The sequence below is a fragment of the Rhopilema esculentum genome, chromosome 19 (assembly GCF_057945365.1).
Source record: "Rhopilema esculentum isolate cy_ngs chromosome 19, ASM5794536v1, whole genome shotgun sequence".
Classification (NCBI taxonomy): domain Eukaryota; kingdom Metazoa; phylum Cnidaria; class Scyphozoa; order Rhizostomeae; family Rhizostomatidae; genus Rhopilema; species Rhopilema esculentum.
This window is the reverse complement of record NC_142833.1, coordinates 9,442,337-9,458,235: the sequence shown is the minus strand read 5'-3', so window position 1 is coordinate 9,458,235 and position 15,899 is coordinate 9,442,337. Positions and strand designations below refer to the sequence as shown.

At 37.2% G+C, this 15,899-nt stretch overlaps 1 protein-coding gene across 2 annotated transcripts; it reads right to left on the bottom strand.

Moving 5' to 3' along the window:
• LOC135688520 (caspase-8) lies at positions 1-15,602 on the bottom strand. Of its 2 annotated transcripts, XM_065205398.2 has the most exons (7): positions 15,447-15,571; positions 14,370-14,509; positions 3,608-4,286; positions 2,802-3,300; positions 2,576-2,635; positions 996-1,100; positions 1-405 (listed from the first exon to the last, which is right to left on the bottom strand). In XM_065205398.2, the coding sequence occupies exons 3-7, from the start codon at positions 4,265-4,267 to the stop codon at positions 194-196; spliced, it is 1,536 nt and encodes a 511-aa protein (XP_065061470.2). In that variant the 5' UTR covers positions 4,268-4,286; positions 14,370-14,509; positions 15,447-15,571; the 3' UTR covers positions 1-193. The 2 variants fall into 2 exon arrangements, with proteins under 2 accessions (XP_065061470.2, XP_065061469.2); XM_065205397.2 differs by lacking the exon at positions 14,370-14,509 and having other exon boundaries at positions 15,447-15,602.
• Between the last annotated feature and the right edge of the window lie 297 nt (positions 15,603-15,899).

Genomic DNA, 15,899 nt, shown 5'->3' with positions numbered 1-15,899 from the left:
TTTCACTCATTAGCTTATCATCGGGTACGATGTTTAGTGCAGAATGGTTGACATTTTTTCAGCTATCTAGCAAAGCGATAAAAAGAACCAGTGGAAAACAAAAATGATAAAACACGAGATTATACATGCTTATATTTGTCAAAGCTTATCTCTACTTAATGTGTCTATTCAACGATATGGAAAATTTGTTGCTTCACAAATTGGTGGTGTCAGATAGACTCAGCTTCTTTCGCAATGTGGAACTCATCTCAGGTATTACCTTGTACGCTTCTTCCTCTGCTATTTTACATTGAACCATTGTGAAAATTTCCGGCAATGTGTTTAGGTTTGCATATTTATCGATGTGCTCACAAAGAGTTTGAATGAACCACGAGCCTCGCTTTGGATCACGAACAGCCAGTTTTCCTAAAATGGTAAGTTGATAAAGCATTCTGCAGGTAATTGAACTAACTGTATAAGAGTTCTTTCAAGAAATGCACCTTAATTGAAAAGAAATAACTTTAAGAAGAACAAACTTGGAGATTGTAATGATTAAGCAATCCTAGTTGACGGACAAAGAAATCCTTACGATTAAAATTTCGATTTAGAATATATTGCTATTCAAAAGTTCTTTTACATATATCACTGTTAATACTTCTAGTCAAATTATTCTCAAACGCATAGCATGGTAAGAAAGCACTTGTTTTTTATATCCCTTTGAATGAATACCTCCACAAAACCATAAAAAAATGCTCCAGGAAACTCGTTTAAGTAAAACAGTAAATCATGAAAAATTACTGATCACTTTTCTTCTTCACAGATCGTTATCCTAAAGCCTGATTTCAGTAGGAAAATGTTTCCAGGCTGGAAAAAATCTTCAATTAATCTAATTCTAATGTATTTTGATCACCATCTTCAACAGTCACGCAGAATCTCCAAAAAAGCATTTTTAACGTAGCCAATGAAAATGTTTCGGACATTTTGATTTTTGCCATTATCTAGATACAAAGCCTTACCTGGCGTTGTTGCATGACCAATAAAATAGTCACTATCGTCAGGGAGACTTTCACTGGCATTGTAAAAATATTCTTGAAGCTCCATTATATCCTTTGCTACTTGCTCTACAATTCAACAGTGCAACTTAGTGAATGAAGGAAAAGCTTCAAATATTCTGCTTGAACTGAAACCAAAAAATTATTGTCAGCATTATGAACCAGGCATAATGAAGGGAAAAGTTGTAACAAAGAAAATATGCGGGAATTGATAAGTTGAGGGAGATAAGCTAAAATAACAACATGAAAAGAGTACGTCAGTACCTTTCTTGCAAGAAAACAGAAATGGCTTCTTTAAAATATACAATAGCTACAAGAAATATAGCAATGTGCAAGCCAGCCTGTTGGCAATACTGTTGGATATTGGTTTATGCTTTCTATTCAATACTTTACTGTGTACTTCTGAACTCGCTCGAAGATAATACAAAGGTCGTATAGCATGTTTCTTTCAGACTTTCTAATGCATAGCGCACACGGCACAATCTTGATGAAGCTAGTAGAAATATACTGTCAAAGTAAAAAATATATACACTTTTGGGTTTAATATGGATTCAAACTTCATGCTAGATGTCTAGTAGTTTTTTACATCAAATATTTTAAAGTTATTATATTAATTTCTGTAATACGAAAATTGGATCTGTTTCTGTAACCCTACAGAAGAAAAGTAGAAAATACAGAAAAACTTGCTTTGAGTTAGTGGGAAACTGAATCATGGAAAAACGGTTACATAATCTTTCAGCTACTTCTCTTGACTGTTTATCAAACTAACTCATCAACCATCAAACAATTAGCTTTGGCATGGGAAGAGCAGCCAAAGGCAAAAGCATCAACTAACTGGAGCTGCTTTAGTAACACCGTTCTTTACGCACGTCAAAAGACGTTCAAACTTGGAGGGGCACTGGTTGAAAAAAGCACTTTGTTTTAGACAAAAGTTCTTATAATGATACTGCTTGAAATAGGGTACTTTTCCAAAAGTAGGGACATCTGTATCTTGTCACTCTAAACTTTGATGTCCTTGCTACTGCTTAATGAAATCAGAAATTTAAAATAACTAAAACTGATTCAGCCCACTATTAGTAATACTGACAGAAAACATCAGTAAAATCTTCGAACGACATTTACATTTTTTTACATTTTACATTACATTTTGCAATGTTTTAACATTACTTAATGCAGAATGGTGTTTGACGGTAGGGGTGGAATCCCTGTCTGTTAGGAATAAATATATTATCATATCACATGTTGAAAAAGTTTCAGCGCAAACGATAGGCAAATGCCTTGATTTAAAAACAGTCATTGGGAAGCCAAAGACCTGAAGCTCTTTGGAAATGCGGAGGAAAACATTCAAGACACCAAGAATAAATGGTCTTTTTCATGCTGCAATAGCTTTGCAAGAACAAATTTTTGCCATGAATACTTGACAGTTTAGCACCTTTACAAATCTTGAAGTATTTGTACATGAAACTTGAACATCTAAAAAACTCAAACAAGTACTTGGAGCACACTCTTAACTTTCGCTTTTAAGTTAACAATCGGTCATTTACCTTTAACACATGGCTCCAAGAACTCAAAGTCTGCTGTGCTTAAAATTCTGACAGGAAACTCTGGAAAGAAAAAGAATACAGATCAAAAGCTGTCTTAATATATAAAAACATAAGATTAGAGTAGCAAATAATACTAAAAAAAGAAGCATTTTCCCTTACGTTGCAAACCTTTTTCATTTATGAGTAGCAGGAAAGCTATAAAAATGCATTATAAAATTATTCGTACCCTCCCTTGAATATGGGCCATCTGGTTCTACCCTTTTATAATCAGTATCATCAAAATACGCAGAATCGAACTCATTCGTTTCGTTTATGTAGCTTCTTGTCTGCGTCGGTTTGTCTTCTCTGCATGCTTGAATGAAGAATAATTTAGGCTTTCCCCGCAATTTAGGACAACGTCTGCTGTTGAATACCCTTCTCAACTCCTGCTCAGCAATAAATCTGTTATCCCAACTCTTGATCCCGCCCAACGACCCATGACACAGTATGCAGCACGCAAGTGCATCGTGATTCAGTTGCGAGTTATTCGCAGTGTCTTCCAACTCGCTCACAAGCATATTCGCATCCATGTTAGGATAAATTGATGTCGAGAATCCAAGCTTCTTGAAAGTTTCACACAATGTATCCTCGTCTTTTCTTGTTCCAGCACGAACATCACCGTCGATAGAATTTCTGTTTGATAGTATTATGCATTTTCCGCAGTTTTTTGACTTAAAGAAATAGGTCTGGGAAAAAATTTGAAGAACAAATATCAATTTTAGTTTGTTCAACTTTATTTTGTTGCTATTTTTCAAGCAATGATAACCTTTTTCCAATCTTTGTGGTTCAGTTCTAAATTTGGAAAAATTATTTCAATTCGGAGTCGGCCAAAAAACTCAAATATTGCAGGGCAGTAGTAATACAATAAAACTGGTATACTATTTACTATCTTTGCAGTACATTTGAATGTGCAACAAGTACAATGAGCAACCATAATCCCGGTTTGCCTTATTTCCTAATAAAGCAATCTATGATTTAACTTTACTAACTTACACTGCACTTTCTCTTTGCATATGCCATAATAATTGACGTGGCTTGCTGCAGTGTTTTAATGCTTTCGAAGGAGACGCCATTTAGGCAGTGAATGGCCAAGTTGAATTTCTCCAATTTAATGCAGACAAGAGAAGCGTAAAGAGCAGCTTTTTTTCGAAGGTCTTTATCCTTGACTGACAAAAGAAGTGACCTGATATCCATTTCCTTATCTTCAATTGGGCACTGAGATTGAACATGAATGTAAAATGCTATTATAAGAAAATAGCATGTTTTGGTTTCAAGCTGTTTCATCCAGTCATTTGGATAATTTTCAAGCTTATTCAAATAATTGTGAACATTGGACAATGTTCTAATCGCATCGTCCGTTTTTTTCCACGACGTGTAGGTAACGCCAAGCTCGAGTGCAATCTCAAGCTTAAAATCACAATCTCCAACTCTCACTACGTGCGCCAGACTTCTTGCAAGGCACTTTACTGCATCCAAGAAGTCATTTTCTCCTGCCAAAGCTCTAGCAAGCCAAAGCAATGCTTTAGTAAGTGTTTCCTCGTCGTTATCGCGCATGGCAGTTTCAACTGCTTTGGCAAGGGCAATTTGTGCCTTTTTGTACTGATGACTTTGGTAATGGTCTATGCCGTTTTTTAACTCAGTCGAATCCTCCATTACAAACTGATGTCAGAATCTAGAGGTAAAATGGAATCAACACATCAATCGCCATCATAAAAAAACTTCATAATCATTATACCAAGTTAGATAAAGATTTAAGACCTATTTTACAATAAAAATAGAACGAAACTCTTTGGCTCCGTGCGTGAAAAAGCGAAGATAAGCGTTTACACTAGGCATCTTGGTTCCGTGCTAGTTTGGGGACGGTTCCGTTCTTCTCTGGTTTCGCTAAAAGGCGAAAATCTTTTTATCTATTCCCAAGTCGTGCTTGTTTTTTCTAGCGTAAAAACGGTCAGGAATGAAACTTTTTGGTTACAAAAAAGGGGCCTAACCTGGGGTTGGGGCAAGGCTTTCTGAAAGTGTCAGATGTCATTGCCGCTACTGTGCATGTCTCCACTGAAAGTTCCGTTCTTTTTACTTAAAGGGCCACTTCAGTCCAATATTTTTCTGAGATTTTCATAAATTGATAAAGTTAGAAGTAGTTAGTCGAGAGTTAAGAGTTGTGGCGAATTTTTTTTCCGGAAATCTTTACTCGTTTTACATGCCTTGTTTCAAGTTATTGAGACTTGGAAAAAGTGTCTTGATATGTCAGGAACAGTAGGGGCAATCCTAACGAATCTATCAAAACCATACGATTGTATACTCCACAAACTGTTGATTGCAAAATTAGAGGCCTATGGGTTCAAGAAAAATGCTCTAAAACTAGTCTATAGTTACCTGACAAACCGAACACAAAGGATAAAAATAGGCTCTTCTTTTAGCTCACAAAAGCATATCCTTATTGGTGTACCACAGGGGTCTGCTCTTGGACCACTATTGTTAAACTTCTTCATAAACGACCTATTCTATATGGAACTTGAATCAGAGATTTATATCTTTGCTGATGACACCACAATTTACGTGTGTAATACGTCTGTAGATGTAGTCATGATTAAACTAGAGGATGACATACAGGGATTAATGCAATGGTTTACTGAACGGCATGAGTGCCAATCCATCAAAATTTCATTTAATGTTCTTGGGACTCAGGAGCAAAAATAAACTATGCCTTAACATAAATGGCCAATTGACTCTATCAAGCGAAGAAGTAAAATTTCTAGGTGCCAACATCGACAACTCACTCAAATTTGAAACTCGTGTGGGTCAACCCTAAACTATATGCGTTTGGAAGATTAAACCATATCTAAGAGAACAAAAGTTGCTTTCAAACTCTCTAGTCATGTCGAATTTATCATATTGCCCTCGGATCTGGCTATTTATAGCAGAGTTACAAATAATGAAATTAATAGGACTCACAAGCGTGAACTCAAAACTTTATACGAAGACTATAAATCCACATTTGAGGAACATTTAGATAGAGGTAAAATAAAGACGACACACAAAAAGAACCTACAAATCCTCATGGTTGAAATCTACAAATCATTCAAATATCTCAATCCAGAGTACATGTGGGAATTTTTTTGTTAAGAAAGATGTTCCCTACAACCTTCGTACAAAGGGACTATGTAAAATCCCTTCAGTAAATTCTCAGCACTACGGAATAAATTCCCTGTCATTTAGCGGTGTCTGTTTTGTCTGTTTATAATTCCCTGTCTGTTTTGGAATGCTCTTAACGGTGACCAAAAACTGACGACATTTCTGATGAAACTCTAAAAAGAAATACGTTGCTGGGATGACAACAACTGCACATGCTACATTTTTACGTAACTTGAAATTCTTTAACCTTTTCCATTTTATTATATATTGTATACTGTAAATAGTTGGTGTTAATTAATTATCATTAATTTTCTACTTAGGAAAATATCAACAGAGGAATATTTTCTCTTTGATGAAAAATAGCTCTCTCAGAAGACGTTGCCACGTCCCTTATCAAATCAGGTCTTGAGGCTACATTCCCTCACCACAGGGAGCAACATTGGGCCGTTGGTGCATCGGCACAAGTTGCTTCCCCTAACCAAAATAAAAACCCAAAACCTTAGATATAGCTTGATTAGCTCAAGGTGCAAGCAGTTTTAGGTTTTGGGCAGGGAATGGACAAGAAAAGATCACTTTTCTCCACCAGGGAGAAAAGTGCAACATTCAGTGGTGGGGTGGCTATGTTTCCCCTGGGGTGGCCAAGACGATTTTTGCGCCCTATCTATATATCGTGGTTATATAAAAGTATGTGTCTCTAGAAGGGAAATTGATTTTTGCAACTTGAATCCAAAATTTCATATATAAGTTTTGACTAAGAATGCGAATATAAATGGAAAAGTTATGTAATCCTAACATTTGACCTTATCGATCGTGGTTCGGTAAAATATCAAGCTATTTTGAATTGGTTTATTTTCGAGAGTCGGCCTATTTTCGAGGAAATACGGTAGACAAAACATATAATACTAATCAAAAGACATTTTATTCAATTACACTGATGATTCATACAGGCTACTCGTTTATTATATCCAGAACACTAGCTTCAGAGTAAAATAACTTAGAGCAAATTTTCGGGCTCCTTAGTTTTTAAATTAAAGGTAACCTTAATCCATTTCGCCACTGCTTATGGGCGATTTTATCAGCCTAGTGTCATCGCATATATGATGTATGATATACAAACATGGTTCAAATTTGGTATTCTTTAGTTGTTATTAAATAGTAGTTTTTTCAACAACTTGAAAGTTTCAAGCATTGAATCGCACTATTGAATCGGACAGAGGCAGCGGGCACAAATTTGAATCTGGGGTTGGGCTAAGGATCAAGTTTAGTGACAAAGAAGGACCCACTGCAGTCACATGGCCTAAATCATGCACAGAACGCCCAAAATGAAGACTTCTCTGGGCAACAAAGTAATTAAAAAATTTGCGACACACGTGGTGTGAGATGTAACTATGCTCCGGGGTAGATTCAATCCCCTACGCGAGCACAAGTTTCGGGACAACTTTGAATCTTTGAGTCCCATCTGCACGTGCAATACAGGCATTGAGGACAATGATAATTTTCTCCTGCATTACCCCATGTAGAACCAGATGCGTAACGATCTCTTTGATCAGCTTTCAGAAATCCCAGGTCTTGAGCTTGATAATTTTAACTCTGAAGCCCTATGTGAACTACTCCTTTTTGGTAATCCACGGCTCAACAATATTACGAAAAAGTTGATTTTGGAGGCAATAATATCATTCATTTTGTCAACTGGAAGGCTAGAGAAAACTGAAATAACTTCCAGCAGCGCCCTACCCGTCTTATTTACTGTATTTTGTTTATCTAATCATTAACTTTGAGTAACTTTGTCACACAATAGATTTTTCTTGAACTTTCCTCCAAAATTTTTGGGCATTCTAGACTGCCTAATGACAGTTCAGAACTTAGATTTATAACCGATTTCTTCCGACACCTAATGTGAGATAAACTTATTATTGACTATTGTAGTTCTGTTGAATTGCAAGCACCATCTGTAGTCGGGACCAGATGACTATATGTCCTTCCCCACTGCATGGTGCAAATAAAGTAAGTTGTTTCTCTCTTTAAGTTTTGATTGATGATAAAAAAACACTTGTTAAAGAGCTGGGCATTGCTCAAGAATTTCATCAGTTATAGGAAGATGGAAATGATGGTGTTTTATTGCCTTATTATAATCCTTTAGGTCTAAGCATAATTAAAGCTTTCCATTGGGTTTTTCTACGACGACAAAAATGCTGACCCAGTCAGTTGGGTCTTGAACTGGCTTGATCATACCCATTTTTACCATCCTTTTGAGCTCCTTGTCTTGTCTAGCTTGCCTCTCAAGGTAATTGGCAATTTGCGAGGCGGATGTACAACTGGAGGCACAGCTGGATCTACGGTGATGTGGTGTATGCAAGGAAACTTTCCGATTTCACCAAAACAATCTAGAAATTGCTGGATGATGATGGCATACATATTGTCATGAACCTGCAAGACACGCTTGACAAGGTTTAGAAGGGAACAAGTGGTGAGGCCTAGGATGGTAGTTGCTTCTATGTCAACAATTCCGAAGAGTACGTGATAGTATTTGCCTTTGTGATTCAAGTTAAGAACAAAATTTCCAACAACTGAAAATGGCGATTCACTGTATGCTGATAGTTTTATAGTTGACTTGTGGAGTGGAGATTTTTGCTTAATGCGCCGGAAGTCAGCCTTAGAAAGAATATTGAATTGGGCACCTGTATCTATCTTGTATGGAATGATTGATCCATTTGTTTCGATGGGAACAAACCATTCGTATTTTCAGAGGGTGTTCACAATGTAAGCGCCTTGATCCAGATTGAGGGTTGGTGGAGCTGGTGAACAGTCTTGATGATCGGCGCCAACAAAATGATTTTTAAGGTCTTCAGGCTCAGAGTCATCTTTTTTGATGGCTATTACTCTTTTTTGGCTACAGCAGGTTGAAAAGTGTCTTCTCCTACTACAAGTGTTGCAGTGTTTGTTAAATGCAGGTAGTTGCCCCTGTTGTGTGAGTAGCAGAACATGCATTGCTGAATTTTTGACGCACTTTGCCCTTTGATGATGTGAAGCTTTTCTGTCTTTACCTGTTTTGGTGACTGCAGAAGTGGGTTTTTAATCGCTTTAAGCTTGGATAATTTGTGCATGTTTGCGTGTAGCCTCAGCTGCTTGGCCTAGTTTAATTGCCTGGTCTAAGTCTATGTCAGGCTCTCTTAGCAGGCGTTCTTGTCGGATTTTGTCATTTGTCCCAATATAATCATATCCTTGATCAGAGAATCTTTCAGTTGGCCAAATTCGCAGTCTCGCACATTCCATAAATTGGATTTTGTGGAATTATGTATACTGTTTGGGATCGATTAATCAAGGCGTTTAAACTCCTCATGCATTTTTGGATATATAAGGGATTTGACCGTGATTGGTGACTAAGGGGTTTAAGTCTCACTTAGAATGATTTCTGCGGTCAAACCCCTTACAAGTGCTCTAACTTAATTTCTCAGTAAAATCTAAAATACAATCACAAACAATATGAAAAATTTTATCCGGCCTAAAATTATGGCGATAAAACCAAAGATGAGCTTAAATTAAAAAAGTCGTTCAATTAAGTTTGAAGGAAATTTTCAAAATGAGGCCGTAAGTCAAATTGGTGTATTGTGCATTTGTTGAATTGTTATTAATGTGCCATCTCAGCCTCGATACCATTTGTAAAAAAAATCAGGAAGCTGGCCTGCCAATACTGACTGCATCAAAAGCAAAGTTCCATTGCAGTTTGTCAACATAACATCATGTCTCTGTTCTCGGTGCCCTACTCATACCTTCAAACCTGTAGAGAAGGAAAAGCGGGAGACATCGCGAGCGGAAAATTGGAGCTGGGGGTCTGGGGAGTGCCCTCCAGCGGGCCCAGGGCAGCACAACGGTAGGGGTTGAGGGGGCGAAGCCCCTGGAAGCTCCTGACATTTTGTCATTTCTGAGGCCTCAAAATGGCTCAGGATTCTTTAATTTCTCTGTCTGTAATATGTTAATAGAAAAACAGTTCTTCGTAATCAATAGGTCAGTAATATCGAAGAACTTTCTTAGAAAGTGAGAGGGGGGGGGGGCAAATGAAGAGGCCGAAAACGTTCTGGGAATAAAAACGCCACTGTGCACAATCATAATTATATTTTTATAGGAAATGTTTTCTTGCAATCAATTCCACAGTTTGGCGTCTGGCTTTATCCGATGTCGTAACTATTGTAATGTTGTGAATACATCGAATCGTTTCGTCCGTTATGAAAAGGTTGCACTGTTGACAGTGATCTTGATTCTTCTTTATTTTATACCAGCTTTTTATTTTTATTAAGTTTTTTTCAAAAATCGGGAGGATTTTTTAATTGTCGGGAGTTCGGGAGATGACCTCTGAAACAGTGGCGTAGCGTGACTTTTTCAACTGGGTATTCTCTATTAAACAAAAGGGTGGGGCAGGGTGTGGCTCAATGGGGCTTGATGAAAATAGAGGGATAATAGGACGATTAAAAGGACTAGCTTTTGACATTTAATCTATTACTTTAACACTTTTCTTTTTGGTTCGGTTGGCAAGTACTGCACTGTCAGGGCATTACTATGATGAAAACGATACTTTGCTAAAAGGACCCAACGCAAATATACTCTTCGAACTCATTCATTGCATCAAAATTCCATTTCATCAAAAGTAATTCAAATCAAAACGTATCATTGAAAATCAGTAAAATTTTGCTGGTCGAAATATATCCCAATAGTTGTTGTTGAATTCTCTAACATTTGCACTGATGTAAAGAGGAAGTAACTGTAAACACCTAATCTTGATACCTTAATACAAAAGGGCTTTCGAAAGTTTCAAAATTATTCACATAGGGCATTACACGAGTTATAAATAGCTTGTGGTATGCAGTCTAGACTTTTTCTTCATGGCCTAATCGTGATATTTTCAATACAAGTTAATGTTTGAAAGAATCGAAGGTAATGAGATGAGACTGCACGATAATGCAAATAAATGTGCTGGAATAATGCAAACAAAATAGGCCAACAAGATAACTGAATACACCAGGCAACTATAAGGATATTATCCAGGCCTATCTGCATTTACTTTAATTCCGTCTCATAACACAATTAGAAGCATCCCTGATTGACAAGCAATAACAAAATTGACATTTCAAGAGGGCACAGATCTGAGTCAGTGTAGTATTATGTAGAAGCCTACCTTACCTTTCCACTTTGCTGTTGGTAGATTAAGATTAGGGGTCAAATGAGAGAATGATTATGAAGCAGTAATGCGGACATTGCAATGGTTTTTTAATTAAGTCATGTTTACTGTTTTCGATGCAGCGCCATCACTCCAACCGCTCCGACGTCCATTATCTGTTTATATCGATCTCAAAACGAGACTATTTTGAACCAACTTTGAGGCTGTACGCTGCATATTTCTCAGCGTACAGGACCGTTGTTTTAGCTGATTAACGGCAAATATTATTCATGGAAAGGAGCATTTTGATTGGTTAAAGTACCGTCTAGGGTATTCACTGCGTATTCATGACCGATCTCTATTCAACATGAAGTAGCTCAATCTTCAAAGATCTCCCAGCCTCTCTATGCGTCGCAGTGTTGTTTCCATGAATTTCGTGATATTTTGTACTTGTACAAAATGTAGAATATCGAAGGTAATGAATTCAACCAGAATCAATTGCCCCAAAACATTTTTTAGTTATTACAAATATACGTCGTATCAATATTTTTTCTGAGAAATCTCAGGGTATTCACTGAATACCTTGAATACCCGGACGCTATGCCACTGCTCTGAAATCGGGAGTCTCCCGGTCATATCGGGAGGGTTGGAACATATGCTACTTTGAAAATTTTACTGATCTGTCAGACAGATTTGTGAGATAAGATACTTCATATTCGATCAGAATATCAAGACTGATGAGCGATACTTCTCTCTTTATATCGATTCCAGACAAAAGTCTGGCCTTCTAACAGGCATGCCGCTTCTAGGCCCTGTTTGCCATTTTGCTAGGTTTTCGTGGACAGCCGATGATATTTGCAGCAAAAATACGAGGCCGACATTGTTTGAGAAGTTAATCAGAAGCGCACCAATAACACGGTTGAAAAACAATTCAACTTAATTAAAAATTTATAGACGTTTAAGACTTCAAGACGGTAAGAGATATATAAGAAAATAATAACAGATTCTTTTCAGGAGGTCTGCTTACATCGTGTTCAGAAATAAAAATTGTCAGACCGGAGTGGCCCTTTAAGTGGAAACGGGGTCAAATTTGGTTCCATTTCTTTTTGCTTCAGTATAAAGAGCTATCAGCCCAAAAAATTGGCAATTGGCGAAAAACATTTTTCCCCGTTGTAGTGTGTTATGTGAACAACGAAGACTATCACAAAAAGGCGCAATGTTGTCTGGAATATAGAAAAGGGGTCTAATTTAGGAGTCTAAGATTGTCTAACAGAAAACCCTTGACTTTCCTTTCCTTTTTTGGTCCGTTTCTCAACTAAACACCCAAAGAGGGGTACTCCAATGAAGACCTGACAGGAGCGTCCAGTCAGTTTGAATGTCTTACCTAATGGCTACCAAATGGCCCAGTCCCGACAATAACATAACGGCTTAGTTTAGCTTGCGATTTATTATAGACAAAGAACAATATTTAATTTTTCCCGAATCAACAACAATCAATGGCGAAGAAATTTGTCAAAGAAGTACCAGTTGTAAAAAAACACTACCATTTGAGGGTAATTTTTTAACATTTCAGCTTTGGCCCTCCTTGACCCTGACTGGACCCCCCTCTTAGGTCATAATGGGAGTAACCCCAGCGGAACCAAACAAGCTCTGCTGTGCTATCAAATCATTTATTGATTTATAGGTGCTTTCCTTGGCCAACTCGAGCAAATTTCGAGAAAACGGAAAAGAAGCATACTGGTTCTCCGCGGGGGGTTTGTCTGTTTCCATGTAATAAGTTTGTTTTCATGTGATCAGACATTCTTTGTCGAAAGCGAAAGGCATTTGAAAAGCCTTTGTGGCATTTGAAAGGTACAAATGGGGGAAGAAGTTTCGAAATCTTTTGTAGAGAGCAAGAGAGAAAAAGAAAGAACCTTTAGAAACGGCGGAACAAAGAGCACTTACAACATCACGTGTGCAGTTTGCTTGACAGCCAATCAGATAAGCGAAGCTATCATAATGACTCAGTAATTTTTGCAATTTGGGTATACACTTCCTATTTACCATGACTCAATGCCTTTAAAGTTAATTTGAAAATGGAAAAACTACTAACTTCCTTGTTGAGAGTATTTGAAAACCAGGCTAGCTGCTTTAGCGTTTACATCAAAGATGTAGTTGGTGCAAGCCTGAAAGACAACCCTAAAAGATTCCGGTCATACATAAAAAGCTTGAGAAAAGAAAACAGAGGCATTCCAACGCTATCAACTACTTTCAAGACCCCAGCATCAACAGATCTCCAAAAAGCAAACGCCTTGAACGAGCAGTTTATGTCTATTTTCACCAATGAAAACATATATACCCCAACAGTCACCATAATACCCCAGTATGGAAAACATCATATTTGGTCTTGAAGGAGTAATACAATTATTTTCGTGCATCAATCCAGAAAAAGCTTTTAATCAAGACAAACTTCCTGCTAGATACTTTAAAGAGACAGCAACTGAGACAAGAAGATTAAATCACCATCTATTTACCCAATCCTACAATAAGAGAAATCTTCCTTCTGCATGGAAGCATGCAGTTGTTTGTACACAGACAAAAAAGCATCAAAATGCCTTCCAGCCAACTACAGACCGATATACTTAACAGCCATCCCTTGTAAACTCATCGAACACTGCATTGTACCCAAAATCTGGTCTCATGTTAATAAATATAACATTATTACAAATAAACAGCATGGTTATCGGTCAGGGATATCATGGGAAACACAACTACTTGAGGCTATGAATGATTGGACATCTACATTATATCAGGGCAGTGGCCAAGTGGATGTTCTCCTGCTTGATTTCAGCAAAGCATTTGATGTTGTCCCACATCACCGCCTTTTATACCAAATTTAAATGTATGGCATCTCAGATTTGACTTCCAAATTGATAGGCGGATTCCTAACCAGCCGAACTCAGGAAGTTTTTGTAAAAGGTACAACTTTGGCAAAGTATCTTCTGGAGTGCCTCAGGGTTCTGTACTGGGCCCTCTGTTGTTCTCGATGTATATCAACGATATTGGGAAAGCCCTCCATAACACAATACGTCTTTTTGCTGATGATTGCACTATATATGAGTCAATCAAATCAAAAGAAGATGCGCACCTCCTACAAAAAGACCTTTTCAAATTACAACAATGGGCCATCACCAGGCAGATGGCTTTTAACGTAAAAAAGTGCAAAATGCTCCGTATAAGCCACAAAAAAACTAAAAAGATCAACTTCGAGTACAAAATGTTTCAGTCATCAGCCTCAGAGGAAAACGATTCTTCTGACAAAGTTGTTGAGTCAGCTAAATCTACATTTGATGATGGAAATATATCTAAATTAAATTTGTACGGCTTGGAGGAGACTATGTCGGAAAGTTACCTTCGAATGATTATAGATAATAGACTAAATTTTAATGAGCACGTAAATTACATCTCAAACAAAGGCACAAAATCTTAAACCTATGTCGCCGAAACTTGTACATGTGTCCTCCAGGTGTTAAAGTTACAGCATCCGATGCAATTGTCCGTCCCCATCTAAACTATGCATCAGCATGTTTGAGTCCTCATACAAAAAAACTTTGAAGCTGTCCAGAGACGACCTGCAAGGGTCACAGTAAATTGTCACGTTTATGGTACAGACGCTCAGTTGACACAGGAAATGAAATCATTAAACTGGCTACCACTACAACACCAACACTGCATCCATGACCTTCAAATCTTCATTAAAATTCGAAACAACATGCTCAACATCTCGTTTCCAGAAATTGTCCTTTCCTCAACAAGAAATCCGCTCAAATATCAAACAATTCAATGAATCCACTCCGAAGCTTCAAAAATCAATTCTTCGTAAGAACAGTTTGGATTTGGAATAGCCTACCTTCAAAAAATTATGAATTGCGTGAGAGAAGACAAATTCAAGTATCAGTGACAGAATGGTTGCATCCACGTCAGTGGGTGAAGGTGGCCTCCACCAACACCTGGACCATAGTATAGACTTATTAGAAAAAATTTTACTTTTTTTGTTAGCCTTTTGTTATCCCTTGTTTATGATTAACACCGCTTCCACTCTAGCAATAGCCAAACCTGCTTACCTATACACTTTGCTTGGATTTGTTGAACCAAAACCAAATGCAACATTTTGTAGAAATCAGCAAACTGGAGCGCTGGGTGGAAACGGTATTAATCCTACCTCTTAGTTTATTTTCTTTTTTTTTAATTGTCTTGACTTAATGCTCCAGATTAGTTGCAAAGTCTTTAAGAATAAACGATTGAAGATTGATGGTTGAAGATTAACTACTGATCAAAATTTCACCATGGAAAATACTATTTCTGTACCTTACTTCTCTTTATTGAAGCAATCTGTTCTAAAAAGTGTTATTCCCATTATTTAAGAAATCTCAACCACCCTTTGCAATTAACTGCAGCTGCCAACCGTGGTAAGAACACGCTTTCAGCCCGTTTTCGTCTTATATCAATATCAATGAAAACCGTATAACAAACGCTTAAAAATTACCCAAATTGTCTAAATCTACTCACCAGATTTTGATTTTGATTTTGATAGTGGTTTTGATCAAACTTTCTTTTCAGCTCAAGACGACAGCTCTTCAAACCTCGACCTACGTAAACAAATCCCCTACAACTTACTTTCACGTTCCTCTTAGTCTAAAGAGTCAAGTCAAGCTTGTAAATTTGATTCAAATAGCAAACAATGATTTTGTTACATACACTATTCGCCGGAAGACAGAATGCGTGTCTTCGTGACATTACATAGGTCATTTGCTATCATAGCAAAAGGCTATTTCGAATTCTCGGTAGTGAAAGAAAGCACTGAACGAGAGATTAAAGAAATGCAATTAAAGAAATGCAATAAGTAAATTTGTAACAAGCAATTTTCAATGATATTGAGATTATACAACGAGAAAATGACTCTTAAGGCTAACTTCGATGAGAAAAATTGAACTTTTCATGAATTTTTGAATAAAATTTAGT